At 38.9% G+C, this 23,890-nt stretch overlaps 1 protein-coding gene across 7 annotated transcripts in view; it reads left to right on the top strand.

The window, feature by feature from the left end:
- The first annotated feature begins 2,280 nt into the window (after positions 1-2,280).
- LOC122070311 (magnesium-chelatase subunit ChlI, chloroplastic-like) overlaps positions 2,281-23,890 on the top strand; it is a 44,316-nt gene continuing 22,706 nt past the window's right edge. The window contains exons 1-4 of one of the 7 annotated variants that reach the window (XM_042634439.1): positions 2,281-2,484; positions 2,723-2,838; positions 3,166-4,223; positions 18,964-19,231. In XM_042634439.1, the coding sequence (XP_042490373.1) occupies positions 2,382-2,484; positions 2,723-2,838; positions 3,166-4,218 (1,272 nt within the window). In that variant the 5' untranslated portion in view covers positions 2,281-2,381 and the 3' untranslated portion in view covers positions 4,219-4,223; positions 18,964-19,231. Of the gene's footprint in view, positions 2,485-2,722; positions 2,839-3,165; positions 4,439-7,224; positions 7,479-8,585; positions 9,239-11,087; positions 11,741-18,963; positions 19,232-23,890 lie in introns of those variants that run through there. The other 6 variants (XM_042634438.1, XM_042634440.1, XM_042634436.1 and 3 more) reach the window with 6 other exon arrangements.

Here is a 23,890-nt window from a genome sequence, read left to right as displayed (position 1 = left end):
CATATTTTTCATTCACTATGGATTTCCCATGCCGATAGTGTGAGAGGGAGTCTCATACCCTACACATATCATGATAGGGGAAATATTTTATCCAATATAAGGCCCATATGGTTTATTTTTTGGGTAAACTAAATGGCCACTATGTTTTTTTTTTTGCTAACAAATTGTCTACTAAGAGTTTGAGTACAAAGACTATGTCGGCTTAGTGGAGGAGAAGCATTGTAGTTCAAATTTTTAAGAACAAAGATGATATCCAGAACTGCAATAACTATAAAGGTATAAAACTTATGAATCATACTACGAAACTCTGTGGAAAAAAAAGTTATTGAAGCCCTTCTAAAGGAGGAAACTAAGGTAATGGAGAACAAATTTGGTTTTATGACAGGGAGATCCACAACAGATGCTATTTACCTCTTGAGAAGGCATATGAAAGTATTTAAAACCACAAAAAGGACCTTCACATAGTCTTCATTGATTTAGAGAAAGCCTATGACATAGTACTGAGAGAGCACATTTAGCACATCTTAGATAAGAGAATGGGTATGAATAACTATGGGTATAATTATAGAAATATATGAGGCAGTGGTGACTAGTGTTTAAACAATAGCGGGTCAAAGTAACAAATTCTCAATTATTATTGGGCTACACCAATGATCAACTTTAAGCCCTTATTTGTTTGCACTCATAATTGATGATTTAACCATACACTTATAAGATCCAGTTCTATGGTGTATGCTATTTACTGATGATATTGTTCTAATAGATGGAACATTGGAAGAGATTAATATCAAACTGGAGTTATGGAGATCAAGCTTGGAATCAAAAGGTTTATGATAAGCAGAATGAAGACAAAGTATATCATGTGCCCATCAGTCATACTAGGGGAGGGAAGAGAGTGGTGAAACTTAGGAAACGGGAATGGGATCGGGAACGGGAACAGGGAATGGGAGCTACCAATGATCAACTTTAAGCCCTTATTTGTTTGCACTCATAATTGATGATTTAACCATACACTTATAAGATCTAGTTCTATGGTGTATGCTATTTCCTGATGATATTGTTCTAATAGATGGAACATTAGAAGAGATTAATATTAAACTGGAGTTATGGAGATCAAGCTTGGAATCAAAAGGTTTATGATAAGCAGAATGAAGACAAAGTATATCATGTGCCCATCAGTCATACTAGGGGAGGGAAGAGAGTGGTGAAACTTGGGGAACGGGAACGGGGAATGGGAACTACCCTAGAGTGATTATTTTAAATAACTAGGGTACATCATTAATAAAGAGGGCGATATAAAGGATGATGTCGCTCACAAAAATAAAGTGGGATAGATGAAATGGAGAAGTGCATCAGGAGTGCTATTTGACAAAATAATACCTATTAAACTGAAGGAAAAATTATATATAATAGTTATACGACTAGCTATGACACTGAAGCGGAGTGTTGGGTAGTCAAGAAGTGATTTGACTAAACTGAGCGTAGTGGAGATAAGGATGCTAAGAAGACTGTGTGACAGAACTAGGAGAGATAAAGTAAAGAATGATCTGTATTAGAACCAAGTTAGGATTGCACCAATCTGGGACAAGCTTTGTGAGAGCCGGTTGAGGTGGTATAGCCATGTGCAATGGAGACCTATTGATGTCCTAATAAGAAAGAGTGATCAGATTCATTTAGAAGGAGCTAGAAGAGGTAGGGACAAACTTAAAATGACTATTGACAAAGTGGTGAGAAAAAATATGCATATGGTGAGTGCTCGATTCTATTATGACCATGATTAGAGTTTAGTGGAGGACAAGAACCTGGGTAGCAGACCCCTTGTAGTGGATGTTCTTGTGATGCATCTTTGAATAATGCTTTATCTTCTTCTCTTACTCCCATTTGCACTTTTTTTCCCCTTCTTTTGTTGTTATTGTTCTTTATTATTTTATTTTATTTTTTTATAATTTTAATCAAAATAAAAAATCATCAACTGACAATGATAAGAAATGACATTGACATTTGGGTTAGTCTTGTTAGTTTATTTGGGATAAGATTATGTTTGTTGTTGTGTTTTATGGTATTGTTAAAAGCCCATATGTTTTCAACAAAAAAAAAAAAAAAAAAAAAAGCACCATATATTTGGGAAGGAGAGAGTAATGCTACTGATTCCCACCGATTCTGTTCCATTTCTGTCCATTCTGGCTGATTTGAATCAGGAATCGGCATGACCGATTCGTTCCCCGATTCCATTTTAAACCCTGATCAAGGTCCAAAAAAAAAACAGAAAAAAACTCTAGGGCCTATACTCTTATCCCGCTCGTGCTACTGAAAGCTTATTTGACGTGAGCACGAAGCAGACGGAGGAGATAGAGAGGTTGAAGTCGTTGTAACAGTTGGACATGGCGGGAGTTCTCGGAGCCTCTTCTGCAGCTATAGTTTCTCATAAAATGCACACTACTCCGTCCTTAAAAGCTCCGATTCTCTCTCTTGCTTCAATCTTAGGTATGTTGCAGAGTAGAAGCAAGTCTCATCTCTTCTCTTACCTCGTTGCTTCTCACATTTCTTTTTAGGGGAACACGATGGATAAATCATACTAAGTCTGCAATTCATTTCCCCTCTTTTTTTGTTGCCCTATTTTCTTGTTTCCAGTTGTCATTTATGAGGAATTAGAGATGGATTTGACAGTTTCTTGGGAAAGGTAGAGAAATAATACTAACTGGAATAATGTTTGTTGTTTCAGTTCAGATTCGTGGAAAGAAGCTTTTTGGGGGTTTCGAAATTCCTCTTAATAAGGGAAGAACTCATCTCCAGCTTACTGTTACCAATGTAGCTACAGAAACCGCCCCTATCGAGCAGGTTCTATTCTTTATCTAGGTTTTACATCCTCGATTCTTGCTTTTGGTTTCTTCTCTGGAGTTCATGCTCAATTTAAATTTTAATTTGACCATGAATTTACGTTTTGACTTTTGTTAGAGTTCTCAGGAATCACAACACATTTCTTTTTGGGTATAAATTAAAAAAGAAAAAAAAATGAAAAATCTGGTGCTTTTATTATTTATACGATTTTTATTGTTTCTTCGAATTTATCCGTGAACACTTATTTATTGAGGACTTTGTCACCTCTGAACTTTAAAGAGATGGGCATTGAATGTCGATTAAATTTCTAAACCATGTAATTTTCAGGCCCAGAAAATTGCTTCTAGGGAAAGCCAGAGGCCGGTGTATCCTTTCGCCGCTATTGTAGGACAAGAAGAGATGAAGTTGTGTCTTCTGTTAAATGTGATAGATCCCAAGATTGGGGGTGTCATGATAATGGGTGATCGAGGTACTGGGAAATCCACCACTGTCAGGTCTCTGGTGGATTTACTTCCAGAAATCGAGGTTGTCAAAGGAGACCCATTCAACTCTGATCCAGAAGATCCAGAATCCATGGGCATGGAAGTCCGAGAGAAAGTTTTAGCTGGGGAAAAATTCCCAGTCACAAGGACCAAAATCACTATGGTGGATTTGCCTCTTGGTGCAACTGAGGATAGAGTTTGTGGAACAATTGATATTGAGAAGGCCCTAACAGAAGGTGTGAAGGCATTTGAACCTGGTCTTCTGGCTAAAGCCAATCGAGGAATTCTTTATGTGGATGAAGTTAACCTTCTGGATGACCATTTGGTGGATGTACTTCTTGACTCTGCTGCCTCTGGATGGAACATGGTTGAGCGAGAGGGAATATCAATTTCACATCCTGCTCGTTTTATTCTAATAGGTTCTGGAAACCCTGAAGAAGGTGAGCTCAGGCCACAACTTCTTGATCGTTTTGGAATGCATGCACAGGTGGGGACGGTGAGGGATGCTGAACTCAGAGTGAAGATCGTGGAGGAGAGAGCTCGGTTTGATCGAAATCCTAAAGAGTTCCGTGATTCCTACAAGATAGAACAAGAGAAGCTCCAGCAACAGATTTCATCGGCCAGGAGGTCTCTTCCTTCTGTTCAGATCGACCGTGATCTGAAGGTAAAGATCTCTAAGGTCTGTGCTGAACTGAATGTTGATGGATTAAGAGGAGATATTGTGACAAATAGGGCTGCTAAAGCCCTGGCTGCTCTGAAAGGAAGAGACAAAGTAACGGCTGATGATATAGCTACTGTCATTCCCAACTGCTTAAGACATCGGCTTCGAAAGGATCCATTGGAGTCAATTGATTCTGGTTTGCTTGTCATGGAGAAATTCTATGAGGTTTTTACCTGAGGGAGGTAATTAGGTCAAACTTGCATTGTAATTTCTGTTGGACGTGCTATTGCTTTCCTTTCTTTTTTACCTCTTTTATTGTTCATTCTCCTTGCCCTCCAATCTCTTGTGACCTCAATTCAAGGTTCAGAAGTACATGTTCAGTTGACATTAGCTTTAATTTGAGGTCTATGTAGACTTTGGGTCCATGAAATGGAGGAAAGATGCAGTTCAGTTTGCAGGGGAGACCTCTGGATATCTGCATGTGTATGGATTCATGTGACTTTAGTTTGTGTGAAGCTTAGTAATGTAGGACTAGATTTGACAAGTCAAACTAGACCCAAACAACAGGAACTTGTAGACCAAAGAACAACCAAAACCAATCCCCATATTCCAGAGATAATCAACCAACAGAAAAGGAAGAAACCAGTAACTATCGATCACAGTAATCAACGCCACTTAGACCAGATATCAGTAGATCAAATAAGTTTAAACCAGCAGCAGTAATAAGAGGCAACAGTCCCAAAACAACAGCAGAAAAATAACAGAACATAATAAGACAAATCAGGCTATCGATTCTGGTTGTATTCTGGCAGAATCACTATAGGGCAAAATTCTGGAGATTTCGAATATCTCTATAATGGCAGCACAAAATTAGGCCTGCTTTGGTTTGATTCTTAAGGGAGTACAGGGGAGTAATCAACCACAGTTTGGAAACCAATCAGTGGCTGGAACTGGCTCCAGCAGAAAAAGACCGAAGGCTCTGTTTCAGAATTTCTGGGCAGAAAATTTAAAGTTATAAATAACTGATTGTTTGACAGCAGTAGGACCCTGAAACAAACTTAAAAGAGAATAAGAAGACTTATAGAAACCCTCCTGGACTTCACGCCGCAAGGAGTCGATCGGATCAAACACCAGCCCCTTGTTCTGTGATCACACACACAGAAAATCCAGTAGATGCATGGCAGCGACCAGCAGCAGGTTCTTTTTTTTTTTCAAAATCAAAATTGTCTCTCTATGATAAGAGCTCTTCTTTATTTATAATAATGATGGGGAGGGTTTACAAGTAATAGTAACTAAGAGTTACTAAATCTGAGTTACTAAAAATTGATTACAAGAAGTTACTAAAAACTGGAAATTAGAATCTAATGAAAATAGAAACTAGTCTAGACAGAAATTAGAAATTAACAATGACTTGAAATTAGAAACTAAATAACCCCATCTAAAAAGGAAACTAAAGAAAAGGAAACAAATCACTGAATCCCGTATGCAACCTTAGAACCCCTAGTTTAGACCCATAAAAGTAGCCCAATACACTCAAAACACATGGGATCAAAGGCCCAACATGTATGGAACCCAACCCTAAGCTTATTCCTAATAAAACAAGCCTATTTAGGAAACTAAACTGCATCACTTAGCTTTACACTACACTGTGATGTAACACTTCTGTAATTGAAGGATTTCCCACGGTAAATTCTTCATTGATGAATTCATTTATGCTTTGGGGTCAGTTTTTCTTACTGTGATAAATCTAGGATCTTTTACGAAAAAAGAAGAAGATAAATCTAGGATCTTAAGCACTTTTTTCTGTTAACCATTATGTGCACACTACATGTGATGTAACACTTCTGTAATTGAAGGATTTCCCACAGTAAATTCTTCACTGATGAATTCATTTTTGTTTTGGGGTCAGTTTTTCTTACTGTGATAAATCTAGGATCTTTTACAAAGAGAAAAAAAAAGAAGATAAATCTAGGATCTTAAGCACTTTTTTCTGTTAACCATTATGTGCTACTTAATTTCAAGTTGTGATTGGTGATGGAACAACTGAGATCGAAGTGTATTCAATCAGAAGGATCTGTTTTGGATGAGATGATGCATCTGAACACAACTAATCTGCTTTATGGTTGTTTAAGAAGCCTTTCTGAAACATCGTTATAGAGCTGGATTTAAAACCTTAAAATGAAGTTAAGTTCATCACAAAGGATTTCGTGTTCTCTATTTGAGAAGGCTGGAGCTCTGGAGTAGCTCTTTGTTAGGATGCTGCCCAGACTTGCTGTAATACTTGTTATAAGTTGTAAATTTTTTATGTTTAGCTCCTGAAAGTAGTGATCCCCATTGGTTGAGTCCCCATTTATTGCTACAGTTAGATTATTGTAATGCAAGAAAAAAATAGGCTTTTAACCTGGCGATGGGAATTGTGTACCTCTTGTCTTTCATCTAATCCTTTGTTTAGAGTGGACTATGAACTTGACAACCTTTTCGGTAAGATCTTAATAGTTGTGTGGGAACCATTCCTATTAGTTTCTTTCTATTTATTATTCATCCATAGAAAGTATTGTCAGATTGCATGATGTATCAGAACATGACCTTTGCCACGCAGTCCTGCTAAGATTTTCTGATACAGTTATGAAACTGTGCTTCCTTGGCTTAGTGGGGCAATATGATGCTAGATTAGTCATTGTTTTTTATAAATTCAAAGCAGTCAGTACCTAAAGGCATGGAATCTAAAGGTAGATTAAAAGTTATTTGCAAGGGAAATAACTTCCTAGCAATCACAGTTGATTCCCTTTTTAGAGAAGTGAACATGTAATGGTTTGTTATGGAAGTTAAGTTTTCTGTTGAACGTATAATCTGGGACCGACAAACTACAAAAATAGCTATTGCTATCGATACCATATTAAATAGTTTTGCTCCTAGACTTCTCCCTACTTCTTGAGAGGATTGAAACCCCCTCCTGGGTAGGGGAGTGAACAAATGTCTTGGAGGACCTCCTCTGGCCGGGACTTCTACTGCCTTTGAACTAGAATCCTGAACTCTAGAATCAATCTCTTCTTCACCCTTCCTATTATTTGAATGAAACCATGTCACTCTTTTATTGGCATTATTTCTGTTTGTTCAACTATCAAAAGATAGAAAATGATCAATGATCCATTTAGTTGGCTTTCTGTTCTGAAAATTCAGACACCTACTTTGAATGTCTGGTTGAATTGATGGTTTGATTTCTGATACTGTGGGATAATACAGGGATACTTATAGTGCTCCTTTTTGGACTCCCCATGGCTGCTTGAAGTCCTTCAATGATAGTTTCTTTTTTGATAATTCCAGACTTTCTGGGCATGGCCGCATAATGTTTTACAGATGCTATGAGACTTTTAAGCTCTTTTTTGGGTCTGATAGAATAGAGGTATGTAAACAGGCTAGGTAACAACTCTCTTGGATTTGAAGGTCTTTCTATGACCCTTTGGGAGAAACTTGGTGTTTGATGTTGATTCCTGAAATGATGGTCTTGCAGGGTACATTTATTTTATAAGTGAAAAATATTTTATTAAGGGGAAAAGAGTGCCCACAAAAGGATAGCAGCATTGTTGATCTTGTTTCCTCTTTGCTGCTACTAATCCTTTGAGCAGGTCTTACTGGCTCACTTTATCAAGTAGGAAATAGCTGATCTGTGAACAGAGTCTAGTGCTTTCTCTTGTACTTGAGGTGCTGATGTTGATGCTTACTTGCCAACCTGAAGCGAAAATAGGTTTTCTCTGTACAGAAGGGATGATGTTTCAAATCAAGGGGGAAAAAAGATTATGTCGGTACACATGAATTATTAAACAACTTTCACCTAAATTAGTGATAAAATTGGAGATCTGAAAGAATGACCATTCCTTGGTAGCTGAGAAATAGCTCAACATGGCTAATTATGTAAAGAGGACAATGGTGGGTTTTTTGTTTGAAAATTTATGGTTGACAACGACATTGCATTGCTGAAACTGAAAGAATTAATTTACTGCTATGTTGCACACTTCCCCTCTTTCTAGTGAATAACAGTAAGGAGAATAAAGAACTACAAGGAGCAAGGCTCTCCTGCAAATAATTCAAAAGTCTGATACAGAGATATCTTATTTAGAGAATGTAGAAGTCATGCTATGCATATAAATATGGAATTAGTAGTTGCATGAAGTAGAATCTACAAACGGTTTTGAAGTTTGGACTTTGGAGCAAAAGCTCAAAGCTATGGCTCAAAAAATTCCACTAGAGGAAAATATCGTCCTCATTTCTACAAGTCTGCCATTTATGCTGTTTAGACATGAACAGGTTACAAGCCTGCTTCCATCCAGTTTATACCCATTGCAGTGAGGTGGCTGCCCAAAGTGTATTCTCCTGCTGCACCATGTTACCCTCTTGGGAAGTTTCAGTCAGGTAGGCCTTAGCCTCATAGTAGTTCTCACCTTTGCTTAAAAATAAATTCAAAGACAACGATTTTGTTGGGCGAGGTGCAATTAATGATGAGGCGTGGGGCTGATGTGGGCAATATGACAACTCCCATCGTTGATCCAAGGTTCACTGATCTCCTTTATTGATAGTAAAATGGCTGTTAGCTTTTCATTTTGCAGAAAATTCCTGTCAATGCAAGCTTCAAAGTGCAGACTGACAGAACAGTATCCATATATTATGGAGTGGCTTGTTTGGAAAGGAAACTCTCATGATTTTTTGAATAGCATTTCCATGTTCCGGAGGAGTGGAAGCCCTTCAAATTTAGGTGGAAGTTTCAACTACCCTAATGGTGGAAGTAACATTTCGGAGATATGAAAGCATTGAAACTGGAGTTGTTATGTAGAGTTTCAACAACTATGGTTTTGGGAGTAGGATCTGGGAGAGAAAAGCATACCATTCCCATGATGCCATCATATTGACCTTATTCAACATAATCCTGGGCCAATCTCTGGTAGCCTTGATTCTCAACATCAAAACTGTCTTTATATTTGAGGATTACAACTACCAAATAAAATCTTCTAGATGTTAAAGGTGGATAACACAGTAGCAATAGCAGGGGCAACGTTAAAGTTGGTTAGAATGTCCACATATTGCATTTAAGATTTGAAGCTGACCTTATGTATGATGATTGCTGATTTTCATGTTTTGTAGATGGGTCCTATAACAACAACAACAACAAACTGAGCTTTATCCCAACTTCGTGGGGTCGCTACATGGATCTATGTGAAACAAAGTAGGGAAAACTGAGGTCCAAACAAAATGGGAGAAATGAGAAATGAGAAATGAGAAATGGGAAATGAAAAATGAAAAATGAAAAATGAAAGTGAGGAAAGAGGCACAACCTCTAGCAAGTCAGGAGAATCTTAGCTAAATGGGGTCGGCTACATAGATCCTTTCCCTCCAATAGTCTCTACCCGAGGTCATACTTGGGACTAGACCTAGACTATGTATCTCATTCCCCACTTCTCCTATGGTAATTTCAGGCTTGCCCCTAGCTCTTTTAGCTCCTTCAATCAGAATCAAATCAGTCCTCCTTACTCGATAGTCCCCAGGCCTCTGCTAAACATGGCCATACCACCTCATATGACTTTCTTGGAGCTTGTCTAATTTCGGAAACTCCCAAATCAGCTCTAATATGTTCATTCCTTACTTTATCCTTCCTAGTTTTGCCGCTCATCCATCTTAACATCCTCATCTCTACTACACATAGCTTTTGTAGATGACACTTCTTAACTGCCTACCATTCCACCCCATATAGTATTACCGGTAGATGATTCCTATCTTCTGTAAAATTATGCCTGTTGCTAGCTATTGATATAATGTTGTTTTCCCCCATTTTGTGAGTATATCATGTTTACTTTTGTTGTCAAGTCTTATGCATGTTGGGCTTATTTGCGGCAGTATCATAGTCAACTACAAACTTGTCAGTTCTCTAGTTCTTTTGAAGGGGAGCTAGATCCAAGTTGAAAACTGTATCTCATGAAAATTGGTCTGGAGAAGATGTAGATGACACTATCACTCTATGACCATTCAGTTTTTATGACTGGTATCCTAAGGTAAAAACCAACACTGGCCACGAGGATGCTGTAACACAACTTGGGTTCAAAACCCATCCTTGACTTACTAACTTTCCAACTGCCTGCTTGAACCATCCCCCTATTCTCTTGTGTTTTAAAATAGAGATTGTGTAAATGACACCCCTATTGATTTAGAACTTGACACTTTCATTTAATTTCCCCTTGTCTTATTCCCAAATGCATTTAATGCAGTTTTTTAATGAGGGTAAATCTGTCATTTCACATATGGACTGCATTAAAGCTGCTATAAATGACTTTCAACATTTTGAAAATCCCTTTTTAGCTCTGCATTAAATAACTTGCGGGAATAAAACAAGGGGACTAAAAGGTAAGGGTACAAATCCATTGACACCTTAGGGGGTGTCAATAAGAGAATCCCTTTAAAATAAAAGGAAAAAGAGAGATGAATGAGAGTGGTGGAACTGGAATTGATGTTTTGACCTTTTCTTCTCATCGAGGCAAGTGTCAAGTTGCTTTCCTGAAATAACAAATAAGAATGAACCACCACAGTGACTCAGAGCTCATCTCATAACTCATAATGACATTGTCGAATATATACTTTTAATATCACAGATCGTGTCCAATCTTTTGCTATAGATTCACTAATGCTTTAAGACTTATTTGCTTAGATGCCCTGTCAATCTGAACTCCTGTTCCAAATGAATCCATGGTACAATGTCATAAGTTATTTCTGTTCTTTATAGGAATCCATTTCATTTATATACTTAGTAATGGGACCATTTAATGGCCAAAGTGCAATTTCCTTTTTGGACAGAGGTGGATGACTCTTTCGAATTCCATCTATCATTCTGGGCCATGACTTTTGCTGCATTTTGCATACTGTGTGCAGTGTGCTTTTCAACCTGTCTTCATTTATATTGCTAGTACTTATTTACTACTGCCATGTTGCTAATTCTTTTAATCTGTTCTACTAATGATCCTATGCAACATTTATTTCATGAAAGTTATTTGTAGCGAAAAAGTAGCTATATGTAGTGATAAATAATTCTATCAATGGGAAGTATAACAATTCTATGAATTCAGTACCAGGAAAGGACTAATTGTTGGAATTTAGATTTGATTCATCTGAGAGTTGATTTCGGAGCTACGATCTAGAGCCAGCTGCTAGATGAGGTGGCAACTGAAGACCTAGTTTCCTTTTGAGGCTTTGTTTGGATTGTGGGAGTCCAAATGGCCAGAAATTTGCTTTATTCATGTTATGTTTGGTGGAGATACTTGGCCATCTTGTGAATCACATCCTCAATCTTAGTTCCATGACCAGTGGGACTTGAGACCACATATGCTGTTGGAGTTTGATTTCCATTGAGATCTGGGAATGTAGTTGCCAAAATGGGAATATGATCTGCATTCTGGAACAATTATCTTCACCAGATTCAAAGTGCAAGCAGGCCAATTAACTGCTGTTTGGACTCTTAGAATTCAAACTGTAAGCAAGAGATTCTTGTACTAGGAACGAATGACTAGCAATTCAGAGAGAATATTGTGTGTAGGTACATACATCAAGTAAGCCAATGGTGTAACCAGTGAAAAAGTTGTTGGTAATTTGGTGAGACAATATCATATCTAGATCCGAATTCAAATTATACCTAAAATTGGATGTAATTGATATAGGGAGAAGACCTTGTAGATAACTGATTTTTAAATGTAATAATTTCTCTGACGGAGTTGGAAAACAACCTTTGCTACGGGAAAGGTAAGAAGTAAAAGTTCTTCTCACTGTGGAGCTTAGCATGTTAGTGATCTTCTGGAAAGTCAGCACATAGAGTCATCCTCCTTGATGAAGAACATGCTTACATTTTATTTCAAGAATATGATAAACACTAGCTAACCTCTCCCCCTCATTCTTGGACCTTCATATTTGCTCCCTTCCATGAATGGTTTAGCTAGGATTGGGCTTGTAGCCTCCTGTTTCACAGTTCACCACATCAACCGACCCTATGGTTGACTGATTTTTGACGCTTGATGGTAATCACCCAACAATCAGCTTTACATCTGCTTCACCCCTGAGCTGTGTCATTGAGGTCTATCATATTTTGGGTACTCCGGAGGTTCTTTCTGATGAACTCTGGTCTGTATTTCCATTATATGTAGGGTACTAGGAGTCTAGGACTTCTTACAGAAAGTTTAATTTGACCAGGTAATGGAGTTGGACATCCATTGGATTGGCAAGGTGAATCCCTTTTTATTCTGCTTCAACGTGCTGCTACATTTTCCTAAAGCCTGCTCGTGCATGGATTTGGTTTGAACCCGTTGAGAAAGAACAGCACACCATCCAGATTGACCTGATGACATGTTAAGCCTTCCATCAATAATAATATGGGGATTTATGATGATAGAGTTGCATCCACCATATAAATGCAGTTGGTAATTCCCCAGAAAAGGAAAAGAAAAATCCACGCTGTGATGCCTTCATAAAATCCCATGGGCTTTTGATCAATAGGTGAAGAGTGTTTTACATTCAGGTCTCTGGTGGTCTTTTACTAAAGTAGACTCTGCTTTTGTTCTTGAATTGGCATCTTGGAACATAAGATCCTTAACGGGTAAGAGTCTAGAGTTGACTGATGTTATGAGGAGAAGAAGGATTAACATCACTTATATTCAAGAGACTATGTGGAAGGGTAAAAAAAGCTATGATGTTGGACGACTTCAAACTTTGTTATTCAGGAGATCAAAGTAATAGAAGTGGAGTGGGCATAATAGTGGACAAAGATCTAAAGAATGATGTTGTGGATGTCAAATGATTTGGACATAGGTATATATCCATCAAACTAGTGTCGGAGAAAGAGGTTGTCAATATTATTAGCGCTTATGCTCCTCAGGTAGGGGTGGATGAAAATAGTAAGCTACAATTTTGGGAACATATATATGGATTAGTGTAAGGCTTTGGTCAAGGTGAATTGATTATTATAGGCGGTGACTTGAATGGATATCTTGGGAGGGATTGCAGAGGCTTTGAAGATGTGCATGGAGGCTATGGAGTTGGGGTGAGGAATGAAAAGGGGATCTCAGTCTTAGACTTTGTGGCAGCTTATGTTTTATCCATTGTGAATATTTTCTGAAAGAGAGAGTACTTAGTTACCTACAAACGTAGCCACTATAATAGCCAAATAGACTTCTTCCTAATTAGAACATTCGATACAGTGTTGTGTAAGGACTCCAAAGTTATACTGGGGGAGAGCCTAGCCACTCAACATTGGATGGTGGTCCTAGATATGTGCCTCAGTACACAAAAACGTAAGTTTAGGGAACCTACTTGCCCTAAGATAAGGTCGTGGAGATTAAAAGGAGGTTCCCTGGATATTTTTACAGATAAAGTGGTCAAACAAGGAAAGTTGGACTTTGAGGGAGATACCAATATGATGTGGAATGAGATGACATGTATTAAGAAGGTTGCCAAAGATGTTCTAGGGGAAACAAAGGGTACTCGTCAGGCTCCTAGGGAAACTTGGTGCTAGGATGATGAGGTTCAGGCTGCCATTAAGACCAAGAAAGCTCGTTTTTAAGACATGGCAAAGGACTAAAGAGGTAGAAGACAAAAATAGGTAGGTATAATGTTTCAGAAACGAAGTTAAGAAGATTGTGAGGATAGAAAAGGTGAAGAAATATGAAGACCTTTATAATAATCTGAACATAAAGGGTATAAAGCTATCTATAAAATAGCTAAAATGAGAGAAAGGAACAACATGAATTTCAACTGTGAGATGTGTTAAAAGTGATGAGGACAGAGTGCTAGTTAGAGATGAGGACATTATAAATAGATGGGAGATTTATTTTAAAGAAATACTAAATGGAGACATTTTGTGGGCCGAGTGGCTAAGAAGACTACATGACCATTCACCTTAGCAGCGCCTTAAAAACTATGGGAGTGGCTAAGAAGACTACATGACCATTCAAGACACCACATACCATATATATATATAAGGTTAGAGTGACTGAAGTTAAAAATTCCTTAAGAAAGATGAAAGTAGGTTAGATACCAGACTCGAATGAGGTCCCAATTGAAGTGTGGATGAGCTACTGTTTAAGTGGGCGAACTTGTGGCGCAACGGTTAAGTTATACTATTGCAACTTGTTGGTCACAAGTTCAAAACTTGGAAACAACCTCTCTTGCGAAGCAGGGGGTAACGCTGTGTACATTTGCCCCTCCCAGACCCTGTAGGAGCGGAAGCCTCGTGCACTGGGTTGCTCTTTTTTTATTTTTTCATATTAATTCCAAGTTGGCATTGAGAGGGGGTGAACAATGTCTATAAAATCTTTCCTGCAGATGTCTGTTTGAAACTACCTTGTATTCTGTCCAACACATAATCATATGTTTTTGTCCACCTTGCACCACTTAGTGGCTAGGTTTACCAGACAAATATACCCATCTTGCATGCATTCACAATCCGCACACTCCAATATATAAGCATACACAAATGGCACAAGGTATACGTGGTTCGACTCACTGCCTACTGGAGCAATACCCTTTCTGGATTTCGTATTTTGCTCAATACTTAACTAGCTTCTGATTGTTACAACAGTCCATGTGTTATAACACCTGCTTCAACCTAAGATAGTACTTAGGCTAGGTTTCACCCCCTTTTACAATGTATATGATGATAAATATGAGTACAAGTCTCTCCCCTTACAATCAGTACCTTAGGTTTTGCAATTTTAACAACCTAGGTCATACAAAATTGGACTTGGTGAGTAGAGATTACCTCCCTCGACTAACAAGGGGTGGAGAGCTTCTCTGAGATTCCCAAATACACTGGAATCTTTAACTTTCCCTTTTTGATGGATAATCTTGAACCTTCAAGAGAAGAAGATGGTTCCTCTCCTTCTTCTTCTTTCACACACAAGGAGCTTCTTTGTCTTTAATGAACTTGATGGAGAATCTTGAACCTTCAAGAGTTAAACATGGTGGTCCCTCTTCTTCTTCTGTCACACACCAGAAGCTCCTTTGTCTTTAATGAACTCCAAAACCCCTCTCTAACATTCAATGTGGTCTTTAATGGCTTCTCAAGCTTGTTGGTGATGGTACTAAAGCATTTAATACAAAAAAAATCTTCAAACAAAGGTTTTTCTCAAGATTTGGGCATGAGAGCACATAAGCACTTGGTTTCTTCGTCTCTTTTCTCCTCTTTTCTCTTCTAGGGTTTTTCTTCTTTTTGTTCTTCAAGAAGTTATAGAGAAATCCCTAAAATCCACTTAAGAAGGTCCAACAAAAGCCCCAAAATTGTGTAGGTTTAACCATCCAGTTCAGACCAGAATCTACTCTGGCAGATTGAATTTACCTTAGTGCGTGAGTCATAACTCTTTATATATAATTCCAAATGAACCGATTCTAATTGCTTCTGAAAGTAAACTCAAATATAAACAACTTTTGTAAAAGTATCATTCCTCTAATTCTTCTTAAAAATAGCTCAAAATTCAACTCAAAGTCATGTGAACTGAACCCGTAATGAGAAACTCGGTTGGCTCTGTTGCAAAGAGATTATACGGAAATGATCATATCTATCTCATCTGAATTCCGATTGACCTGATTCTTTTTCCTACGGATAGAAGACTCAAAGAACTACATTTCTCATGTTTATTCCTTCAGCCCAGATGCATGTATAGATCTCAAAAATGGGATTGAACCCAACTAATGTGTAAGACATTGCCTTTTTCAACTTACAAGTTGGCCCGAAGAACATGTTGTAATTTTTCACTCCGATATTCAATTGACGTGATTTCAATTGTGATGGACTCAGAGTCCAAGTATTTACAACTTACATGTTATCACGCCACCCCATGGAGAATACCAGTATTATAGGAAGTTAGGAACACCCCTCTCTTTCACCAAATTAGAATCAGACCCCTTATTGTCAGTCTCAGTTAAGTGATGTTATGAAATGACACTTTCGCCCTTATGAGTAAAACACCATTCTTTTATTATCACAAAAATACCCTTCTTTCTCTCTCTTTCAAGCAGTTGATATCTCGAAATTACCCCTTTCTCCCTCTCTTTCATCATTGATTTGCCAGAAAACCTGCTGCTCCTGTTCCTTTGCTTGGCTTTTTGAAGATCCCTTGCTCTTTGACGATCCATGCTCCTTTTCTGATTTCTTCTTTTTCTGTAGGCTTTCAAGAGCAGCAAAAACATTAGTACTATTTATCCAAATGGGGCCATCGTCCCTTCTGGTTACACCTCCCACAATTTCTGTCAAGATCTCAGATGAGCAACAGCTGTGAAAAAAATATCAGCAAACTAAGGTGTCCAAAGCGCCGCAGTTTCGATTGAAGCCTAGGGCAACTTGAATTGCAGGCTCAGAATATTAATTACTCGAAACTGGGGGAGAAGACAAACAACTAGTCAAGTAATTAAAAGTTCTCGAAGGATATTAGGATTTCAAACCAAGAAATTTTTTTTTTGAGTTCAACACTCCTATACCAGAAACTGCTGCAGATTTCCGGGTAAATTTTTATTCAGACAAAATAAATAGCAATTACTTTACAAGATCAAGATTGCCTAGAAGTTTGGGGTCTCTAGTTTCTACAAAAACCAAGAGTTTTCTACAGATTAGGGTTTCGAGAGTAAAACAAGGGACAATATGAAAAAGACACAGATTATAGAAACTCCCAATCTCTCTCGGCACTGCTCGATGAAGTCTTAAAGAAATCAGATTTCTGCGGCCGGTACAGAGTTTTTGGGACAAATGAATTCAAGAAAGCTCAAAGAATGTTAGTATTGAATTCTCCCCAACAAAAAAGCTAGAAAATTTTGGGGAAGATGAGATAAACGTCAGAAGAACAGAGATCTCGATTCGATGATGTGAGGAATGCGGAAACTGATACAGAAACACCGATTAGACTTTCGAATGAGAAGAGTTTCTGAAGAAATTAATGCCCTAAGAGTACCGATTCAGGGTTTCGAAGGCTGTAAGATTGAGACCATACATAGCTTCCGCCATAGTCGTAGTCGTCGTCACTGTCACCGGAAGGGTTGTGGTGAAATCGATTTGGGACTACAAGAGTTTGTATCAAACTATCAATGGTAAGGGTAAGGGTAAGGGTAAGGGTAAGGGTAAGGGTAATTTTGATATTTCATTATTTTTAAGGGCAAAATGGTATTAAGAAAAAATATGAACTGCTGATGTCAGCATTCTTGGTATATTCTGTAACAGTGACTGACGGTAGGGGGTTTGAGTCTAATATGGTGAAAGAGAGGGGGTGTTCCTATAATACCGCCATTCTCCAAGGGGTGGCGTTGTGAATTATCCTTTTAAATATTTCATTTAGATTTCTGAAAATACCCTCAAGCTTGCTGCCATTGTATAAAACAATGATTTCTTCCCTTCTAATGAAGGGTCATTCACACACTACTTCCACTTTCACACATGCAATGTGTGAGACGTCTCTGTGCACCATCAAGATAACTTAGTGATCGTACACAGCAACGACATCACCTCTGACGACCTCATCATTGACACGTGGCCAAGCTTGCCAACAAGGACAACCAATATGCAACATTTTATATCTTGACTAACCAACATTTTTAACAAGATTATAAGCACAAGGAGAATGTCAGATGATTGGAGGAGAATTATTATAGTTCCGATCTACAAATAAAGGAGATATTCAGAACTACAATAACTATAGAGGCATAAAACTAATGAGTTATACTATAAAATTGTAGGACAAGGTTATTGAAGCTCACTTGAGAAGAGAAACCACTATTTTGGAGAATCAATTTGATTTTATGCTATGTGGATCCATGGCATAAGCTGTAATATCTCACCCCAAAATTATCCTATGTAATTGCCTCATGAGGTAAAGAGAGAAAATGAGAAAGGAAGAAGAAGAAAAAAATGAAAAGAAAAGAGGGGGATTCGTGAGTAGGCTTTCCCCTCACATTGATTTTGAAATTAAAGGAGAGAGGGAGGAAGGTGAGGTGGAACCCATCTGTTCCCTCACCTCCCTCATTCATTGATAAACAAACAAAAGAAAAATAAAAGAAATGAGAGTGATGTGTGTGCAAGTGTGATGGAGGTGAAGACAAGGGACGGAGGGAGTGTGTATATGCAATTTCTCTTCAAATTAATGTTGGATTTTAAAAATAAAATAAATAAAGAGGGTAAAATTATGTGTGTGTGTGTGTGTGAGTGAGAGAGAGAGAGAGAGAGAGAGAGAGGAGGACCCTCTTTTAGAAAATTTAAATACTACTACTACTACTAATAATAATAATAATAATATTAATAGTAACAATAATAATAACAGTAGTAGAAGTAGTAATAGGCATTCAGTTACACACTAATTATACACTAATTGAAATGCAAATGGAGAAAAAGAAAGATCTATAAGAAAGAAGGGAAAGAAAGAAATGAAAGAAAAGAAGAAACAAAAGGAAAAACAAAAGTTAGAGGGAGCTATGGGAAGGAGATGGAAGAGAGACTGAAAGCCAGGAAGTGGGATGAGGAAGCAATGTTTAGGAAAGGTGTTGTGTATATGTAGCTGTACCCAGTGTAAGTGGACTATGCCATGATTCACTTGATATGCATGAGATTCTCTATAGTATGTATGTATGTATTTTCATATATGAAGAGCAGTTTTAAAACACAGTTCATAAAAAATGTTTTAAGTATAGTTTCATGTCCGCCAAGAAATGTGGAGGTGAGATCCTAGGTCAAGATGCTACCCAGATCCTTTGAGCTCAAAAGCAAGATCAGGGAGAGGAGTTGAGACAGGTCAATAAACTACCCGGTGAGGTGATATGAACAAAAGATTTTAACATGTTATGAAAGATGTTTTTATGCATGTATAAGAAAAGTATGATTGTATAAATAATGTATTATTGTACTAAGTGTGATTATGCCATGTTCCATCTTACTGAGCTAATTCCCTTTAGCTCAACCCAATATAGTTTCATGTCTTACAGATCAGGTGTGGCTTGGCATAGAGGAAAGGTCAATTGAGAAGAATTGAGGAAATGTATTTTGGGAGGATTAAACGTATTTTATTGTAATTTATGAATAGATTACATGATATGTATTATTGAGGTTTTGGCAGATTTGGGTATGTAACATGTTGTACAAATTATAAACGGGTCAATATGTATATTTGATGAAATCGATTAGAGTGCCTAGAGGGAGCGTGGCAGGTCCCATGAATAATAAGGTGAATAGTAGAGGTGGACCCATGATTGATTAACCAAGGTTTTGGGGTTTCAAAGTTAATCGGTCATTTTTATGCCGTTATTTAACGGTGGCCCGCGAGGGCCTGCATCCATATCTCACCCGGATTTAGGGGCGTTACATAAGCTATTTACTTACTCAGGAGGCTTATGGAAAAATTTAGAGGTTTACAAGAAGGATCTATATATGGTCTTCATTGGCTTAGAAAAAGTATATAACAAGAGTCCCTAGAGAGTTAATCTGACATGCACTTGAGAAGTGTCGAGTAAATATGTGGATCTAATTAAAGATATATATGAGGGCGTGGTAACTAGTGTGAGAACTGTGGGAGGTCAAAGCAGTAAATTCCCAATTACAATTGGGCTATATCAAGGATCAACCTTATGCCTTATTTGTTTGTGCTCATTATGGATGATTTAATAATGAACATTTAAGATGAGGTTTCATGGTGTATGCTCTTTGTTGATGCTATTGTTTTGGTGGATGAGACAAAAGTAGGGATTAATGCAAAGTTGGAGTTATGGAGATCAATATTGGAATCAAGAAGTTTTAAGATAAGTAGAACGGAGATAGAGTATATGATGTGTAACTTTACTCACACTGCTTTTAATAATGTTGAATGGGGTAATGACTTGTGTCTATTATGACACCGGTCCTCTTTATTTATAACAATGGAGAGAAGGTTCTAGAGAATTACAAAGACCATTAAACACCTTAGGGTCCGTTTGGTAACTGACATTTTCCTTAAAACCCATAAAACCCATTATTATAACACTCGCCCTCAAGTTGGAGCATAGATATCACATACGCCCAACTTACAGTTAATAGGATGAAACATCTTACTACTAAGACCTTTAGTAAATACATCAGGCAATTGTTCATTAATGGGAATAAAAGGCACAGTGATAAGACCCATATCCAGCTTCTCTTTGATGAAGTGTCGATCGATCTCCACATGCTTGGTTCGATCATGCTGAACAGGGTTGTGAGCAATGCAAATGGCAGATTTGCTGTCACAAAAGAGCTTCATAGGAAGGGTAGCAGGAACAACCAAATCAGTGAGAAGACCATGAAGCCATAGGAGCTCACAAATGCCATGTGCCATATTACGGAACTCTGTTTCAGCACTTGAATGAGCAACCACGGCTTGCTTCTTGCTACGCTATGTAAGAAGGTTACCACCAACAAAGGTGCAATAACCAGTAGTAGACCTGCGGTCATCAGGGGAATCTGCCCAATCCGCATTTGTGAAAGCTTCCACCCTAAGGTGATTATGAGGAGAAAAAATGATGCCACGTTCTGGGGCAGATTTCAAGTACCAGAGAATACGTAGCACAACTTCTATGTGAGTCGAGGAGGGATCATGCATGTATTGACTAACTAGGTTGACGGCAAATGCTATGTTAGGGCGTGTATGAGAGAGATCAATCGCCCCACTAATCTGTTATATCTCCCCTTATCTACTGGATCACCTTCCTTGCTACTTAGGTGACCATTAGCTTTAATAAGAGTGTCTGCCGGCTTACACCCCAATATGCCTGTCTCAGAGAGAAGATCAAGTATATGCTTCCGCTGAGACAAGTAGATCCCACGAGAAGACCTGGCAAACTTCAATGCTGAGGAAGTAATGAAGTTGTCCTAGGTCTTTGATCTCGAATTCCTCACTCAATTATCTCTTGAGGCGAGAGATTTCTGCCAGATCATCACCAGTAACAACAATATCATTTACATAGACTATTAAGATAACAATCTTCCCACTAGATCTCTTGATGAATAGAGTGTGGTCGGCATTGCTTTGAAAGTAACCTGTAGCAACCATAGCCTTATGAAAACGTCCGAACCAAGCATGAGAGGATTGCTTCAGCCCATACAGAGCATGCTTCAGCTTGCATACCTTCCCTTGGGTTTTGGTGTAAGTGAACCCAAGAGGAATGTCCATATACACTTCCTCCTTAAGTTCTTCATGAAGGAAGGCATTCTTCACATCTAACTGCTAGAGATCCCAATCTAAGTTGGCGGCACAAGCCAAGATAACTCGAATTGTGTTCATCTTAGCAACTGGAGCAAAAGTCTCTTGGTAATTAATTCTATAAGTCTATGTGAAGCCTTTGGCAACAAGTCTAGCCTTGTACCGATCCACTGTACCATCAGCTTTCTGTTTTACTGTAAAGACCTATTTGCACCCAACTGTCTTCTTTTGTGAGGGAATACACACCAGATCCTATGTGTCATTCTTCTTCAGAGCCTGCATCTCTTCAACCATAGCTGCTTGCCATTGTGAGTCTGCAATCGCTTCCTGCCAGGTATGAGGAATGGACACAGAGAAAAGAGAAGACACAAAACTATAGTAGGAATGAGAGAGTGAGCCATAAGAAACAGTTTTAGCAATAGGATGTAAAGTACAAGACCTAGTGCCTTTACGAACAGTAATAGGCAACTCAAGAGACTGATCAACAGAAGGAGAAGGAGAATTACCAGGGTCCAAGGGGACAAGATCGGGCTCGAGAGGAGACGACTGGCATGGTAGGGTAGATGCTGGATGTGTAGTGGTCTGAGTCTGCTCTCTGCGACTATATACATGTATCTCTGGCCGAGGTGTAGTAGGAGAAGTAAGAGTGTCACTCTCCCCCTAAAATGGGATACTAGCAAGGACAATAATTTCAAGAGACGACGACACATCTTCCACAATGGAAGGAGACTCCCCCTGAAGAGGTGTCGCAGGGTAGTATGACGCAGATTCATGAAAGAGAACATCCATAGTCACAAACCAACACCGAGTAGGAGGATGATAACACCGATAGCCTTTCTGAGTAGGAGCATTCCCCAGAAAAATGCATCGGAGACCACGAGGATCAAACTTTCCACAAGGATGATGATCGGTAGTATAGCAAACACTATCGAATACCTTAGGAGGAACAGGAAAAGTAGCAGAACCTTGGAGAAGATCCAGAGGGGAGCGGAAGGCATAGACCTGAGAAGGCATTCGGTTGATAAGAAAGGCAGCAGTGAGAATTGTGTCGCTCCAGTACTGGGGAGGAACATGTATCTCAAACATAAGAGAGTGTGCTACCTCACAAAGGTGGCGATTCTTCCGCTCAGCAACCCCATTCTGAGCCGGAGTATCCACACAACTAGTCTGATGAATCATCCCATGATAGGAAAGGTAAGCTTGAAAGTACCCTTCAAAGTATTCCTGACCGTTGTGGCTTCGAAGGATCTTAATGGTAGCACCGAACTGAGTCTGAACCATGTGGTGAAACTGCTGAAAGCAATAGAAGGTCTCGCCCTTGGTTTGCATCATATAAACCCAAGCAGTCCGAGAATGACAATCAATAAAAGACACAAACCACCAATAACCATTGACGGACACATAGCAGGATGGAGTCTAAACATCAGAATGTATCAATGAAAAAGGAGGGGCACTTTTATTTCCAGAAATAGAATAAGTGATTCGAGTTTGTTTGGCCAAAACACATGCCTCACAAAAAAATTGACTCGAATTATAATTTTTAAAGGAATGAAAAACTCTAGCTAAAGTTCCCAAAGGGGGATGTCCCAACCGACGATGCCACTGCAGTAACTCAATGATGGGAGGTGACGTAGAAGAAGTCTGAAGAGCCTGACCAGAGACCAACGCCGAGTTATCATCAAGCAGATACAGACCACTACATACCCTACCAGAGCTAATCGTTGCCCCTATCACCAAATCTTGAAAAACACAATGAGATGGGAAAAATTTGACTTTGCAATTAAGACTGGAAGTAAGACTACTAATGGACAAAAGGCTAGTGAGAAAAGAAGGAACATGCAACACAGTAGAAAGGGATAAGAGGGGGTATATCTAACAAAGCCCTTCCCTAGAATAGTGGAATAAGTCCCATTAGCGAATTTGACCTTACTGTTACCAGGACAAGTAGTGTACTGTGAAAAAAGGGTCAAGCGGCCTGTCATATGATCAGAAGCCCCAGAGTCTATAATCCAAGGGGTAGAAGGGATAGACATAATATGGCCACAAAAGGAGATACCTGACCCAAAAGGGGTGGAATGAGCAGAGCTCGCAGTGGTAGGTGCAGGAGAGTCTAAATGTGTCAAGAGGTGCCGAAGGGTGGTAAGCTCGTGAAATGATAGCGACGTTACTGAGGAGCTAAGAGCAGAGTCAGAGTCAAGGCTCTCAGTATGGTTGGCCTACCCAGAAGTACCGGCACGACCCTTCTCTCGCCCTTTTCCAGATGTATTAGGAGGACGATCATGAAGCTTCCAACAATGCTCCTTGGTGTGACGCTCCTTGCCAAAGTGTTAGATCAAACACCAAGAAACACGAAAATAAATAGACAAGATTTGCACGGCACAAAGATTTAACGAGTGTGTGCTACGTCCTTGGGCAAAGAAGATGTTTCACTATGCAGAAGAGAGATTACACCCAAGCAGTGACGAGAAAACTCGCCTTGAAACTCTAGCTCGAAAAACCCCCAAAATACAATGACAATCTTAATAAGACAACAATACATTATATATACTCCAAGTCATAGGTCGACCCATTAGGTCGCGGTTGATCCGGTCGAACCATACCACGGGGGCATAAGTGCTGGGCTCCGGGCTTAGGCCTATCTGCCCAACCCCTTTGCTTCCATCACAGATCTTAGAAAACTTCCCATTCGGGTCACCACCAAA

This window comes from Macadamia integrifolia, unplaced genomic scaffold, assembly GCF_013358625.1.
Source record: "Macadamia integrifolia cultivar HAES 741 unplaced genomic scaffold, SCU_Mint_v3 scaffold885, whole genome shotgun sequence".
Lineage (NCBI taxonomy): Eukaryota > Viridiplantae > Streptophyta > Magnoliopsida > Proteales > Proteaceae > Macadamia > Macadamia integrifolia.
Note: the sequence above shows the minus strand (reverse complement) of the source record. Positions and strands in the feature narration are given on the sequence as shown.